The sequence below is a fragment of the Cynara cardunculus genome (genome assembly GCF_001531365.2).
Source record: "Cynara cardunculus var. scolymus isolate 2C chromosome LG 3, CcrdV1, whole genome shotgun sequence".
Classification (NCBI taxonomy): domain Eukaryota; kingdom Viridiplantae; phylum Streptophyta; class Magnoliopsida; order Asterales; family Asteraceae; genus Cynara; species Cynara cardunculus.
The window spans coordinates 35,739,924-35,743,015 of record NC_037530.1 but is presented as its reverse complement, the minus strand read 5'-3'; the positions used below and the strand labels follow the sequence as shown (position 1 = coordinate 35,743,015).

The 3,092-nt window shown below is 37.5% G+C and overlaps 1 protein-coding gene across 1 annotated transcript; it reads left to right on the top strand.

Moving 5' to 3' along the window:
* Nucleotides 1–2,604, top strand: LOC112509977 (11-beta-hydroxysteroid dehydrogenase 1B-like). The gene is made up of 6 exons (XM_025115216.1): nucleotides 1–236; nucleotides 362–554; nucleotides 754–839; nucleotides 1,144–1,275; nucleotides 1,722–1,886; nucleotides 2,001–2,604. The coding sequence occupies exons 1-6, from the start codon at nucleotides 54–56 to the stop codon at nucleotides 2,292–2,294; spliced, it is 1,053 nt and encodes a 350-aa protein (XP_024970984.1). The 5' UTR covers nucleotides 1–53; the 3' UTR covers nucleotides 2,295–2,604.
* Nucleotides 2,605–3,092: the final 488 nt, after the last annotated feature.

Genomic DNA, 3,092 nt, shown 5'->3' with positions numbered 1-3,092 from the left:
ATTCGTCACCACCACCATCTTCTTCCATATCCAAAACATACGAACCACCACCCATGGATCTCATCAATGGCTTCTTGAATCTAGTAGCACCTCCCTTCACCTTCTTCGCCTTGTTGCTCTTCTTACCTCCATGGATCTTCTTCAAATTCTGCCTCGGCATCCTTCGTTCCATCTTCACTGAAAACGTCTACGGCAAAGTCGTCCTTATCACCGGCGCCTCCTCCGGCATCGGCGAGGTACTTGAAAACATGTATCCACATGATTTTTTTATAGCTTTCAAATTTTGACTTCAAATAGATGTGAAATTGACGATTATTTTATCAAGTAATTGAATCGAAACATTTGAATTCCAATGATGCAGCATCTCGCCTATGAATATGCTAGCAGAAGAGCGTGCTTAGCTCTGTCTGCACGGAGAGAGAGTCGTCTTCGGGAAGTTGCTAATCGGTGCCGGCAGATCGGATCTCCTGATGTTATAGTCATCCGCGCTGATGTATCCAACGCTCATGACTGTAAACAACTTGTTGATCAAACTGTTCATCACTTTCATCGATGTATACAAACACTCCTTTGCTTCATATAAATTCTATGAATAATGCTATAGAACTGTAGAACATCTTGTCAAAATTATCGTAACAGAAACAGATGGATGCATAATGCATTTCATGAATCGTAATTTTGACTAGACCTTTTGTGATTATATATTTTTGTTTTCAATTTCCTTGGTGAGATCTAATCATCTGGTGTGTGCAGTGGATCATTTGGTGAATAATGCAGGAATTGCTCAAGTGTGTATGTTGGAAGATGCAGATGATATCACAAATTTACGACCGGTCATGGTAAATTCCAGTTCGATCTTTGATTGATATAATAGCCTTAATCATGTTATTGTTCGAATTGCAACATTAATTAATTCAATATGAAAGTCTGTAGCGAAGAAATCGTGCAGATAGATAATTGTAAAACTGAATTCAAATTTTTTGAAGAATCCCCAAATGGAAGTACTAGAACCTTCCAGTTCATGGGCCATCTTGGGCCAGACCTACCTATAATGGATTCATGGCATACTGATGAAATGTAAAGCAGCCCAAAATATAGTTGAAGCATAATTAATGTTTAGCGGTCGTTTACTATTTTTCACAGGATATAAATTTCTGGGGTTCCGTTTACACTACAAAATTTGCAGCTCCATATCTGAGAAACAGTAGAGGCAGAATCATTGTGCTGTCTTCTTCGGCTTCCTGGATGCCTGTGCCAAGGATGAGCCTCTACAATGTAATGTCCTGGTAGCTCATTTACTACTTTCTTTAATGCATTCGTTACAATAAAATCGGTTTTATATGATGCCAAAGATGCCTAAATATAACCATAAGGGTGGTGTCTGATTGGTTTGAGCTTGACTCTAAAGGTCAAAAGTATCAGGGAGGAATAAAAATTTTCTTGTGGCCACGGAGGTTCAAATGCGGCGGCTCCAGGCTATCAGCTTTTGCAGGTGGTCGTCGTGAAATTAGTCGGCTCGCATAGCGAGTTAGATATCATATCCAGGTTAATCAAAATAAAAAAGATGCCTAAATGTCCTAATAGATTTTTACAGGACTTAACAATTGTGTGTGCTATATAAAGTTGTTAATGTGGGTGTTGTCAATCATTTCTCACATGCATTGGTGAAATATATATCTCATGCTATAGCTTGTGATCGATATTTGGCATGTTGAGTTTAGGCAAGCAAAGCAGCACTCTTTCAGTTTTATGAAACACTGAGGGTTGAATTCGGGTCGGATATCGGTATAACTATCGTGACTCCGGGCTTCATAGAGTCTGAACTGACTCAAGGCAAATTCCTTTCTCACGAAGGCAAGATGATAGTTGACTATGATGCTCGAGATGTAAGCTAACTAGCTTCTTGTGTTATAGCATCTCTTTAATTGTTAATCACATATTCTTCTTCTATCAAACCAAGCTATACATATTAATTAAGCAGATTGAATGATTGATCACAGGTGCAAGTAAACTTGACTCCGGTAGGGAGAGTAGCAGGATGTGCAAGGGGAATAGTGAAACGAGCGATGAGAGGAGACCGGTATGTAACGGAACCCAGGTGGATGAAGATGACATACGTGTGGAAGGTGTTGTGGCCGGAGGCCGTGGAGTGGACCAACCAACTAATGTGCATGACGAAAGTTGGCGGTGAGTCTCGGCATGACACTTTTGGGAAGAAGATTTTGGACATCACTGGAGTTCAGAACATTTTGTACCCGGAGAACATTCAATCGTCGGAGATGAAATCAGATTAACTTATACTTGGTCGATCTTCCCCCTTGGTGTTAGTGAGTTGTGTCGTTCTCGTGTTCAGTTTGGTGTTTGTCTGTGTATAAATAAGAGATAGAACCCATATGCGAGGTGAGTGAGTTAAAAGACTGACTGTGCATGTCGATATTGAATACTAGTTTAAGTTTCTGCATGTTTTTGAGATGAGATGCAGCAGCTCAAGAATACGATCAGGAAGAAAAAGCGTTCATCAAGGTCTCGTTCATTCTCGAGTTTCAACACTAGATGGGAAGTACTGAAGTTCAAAAATTAACCCCAGTTTGTGGTTTGTTTGATTAGTAAATAGAAAAAAGGTATTTGTACCATGTGACTGCCGAAAAACGAACACAAACGGATTCATCGAATCAACAAACAAATACCAAGGGATCGAAGTTTTTTGTGTTTATGTTAGTCGTTGAAATGAAAAAAAAAAAAAAAAAAAACTACCATCACTATTATTGCGTACCCCAAAAATAGAATAAGAAAATGAAAAATCCGAGTCATCTTAAAAGGGGCATAAAAAGAATTCTATAAAGGTAATCTAATTAATGATTTTAATTACGTATTAATTCATAATTTATATATATATATATATATATAATATATATATAGGGTATATTTCTTTTACAACCCTCCCTATTTATACAACCCATGCAACCTCCCTCTCAACCAATCAATGAATTTTGTTTGTTTTAATTTATTTTTTAAATGAAAAGGTTAATATTGTCATTTGCTAATTTTATATAATAATTATTATTTTTAAATAATATCAATAAATATCCTAT

Coding starts and splice junctions, on each gene's coding strand:
- LOC112509977 (XM_025115216.1), top strand. CDS start 54: ATGGATCTCATCAATGGCTTCTTGAATCTAGTAGCACCTCCCTTCACC. Junction 555..753: donor TGTTCATCACTTTCATCGAT/GTATACAAACAC, acceptor TGGTGTGTGCAG/TGGATCATTTGGTGAATAAT. Junction 840..1,143: donor CAAATTTACGACCGGTCATG/GTAAATTCCAGT, acceptor TATTTTTCACAG/GATATAAATTTCTGGGGTTC.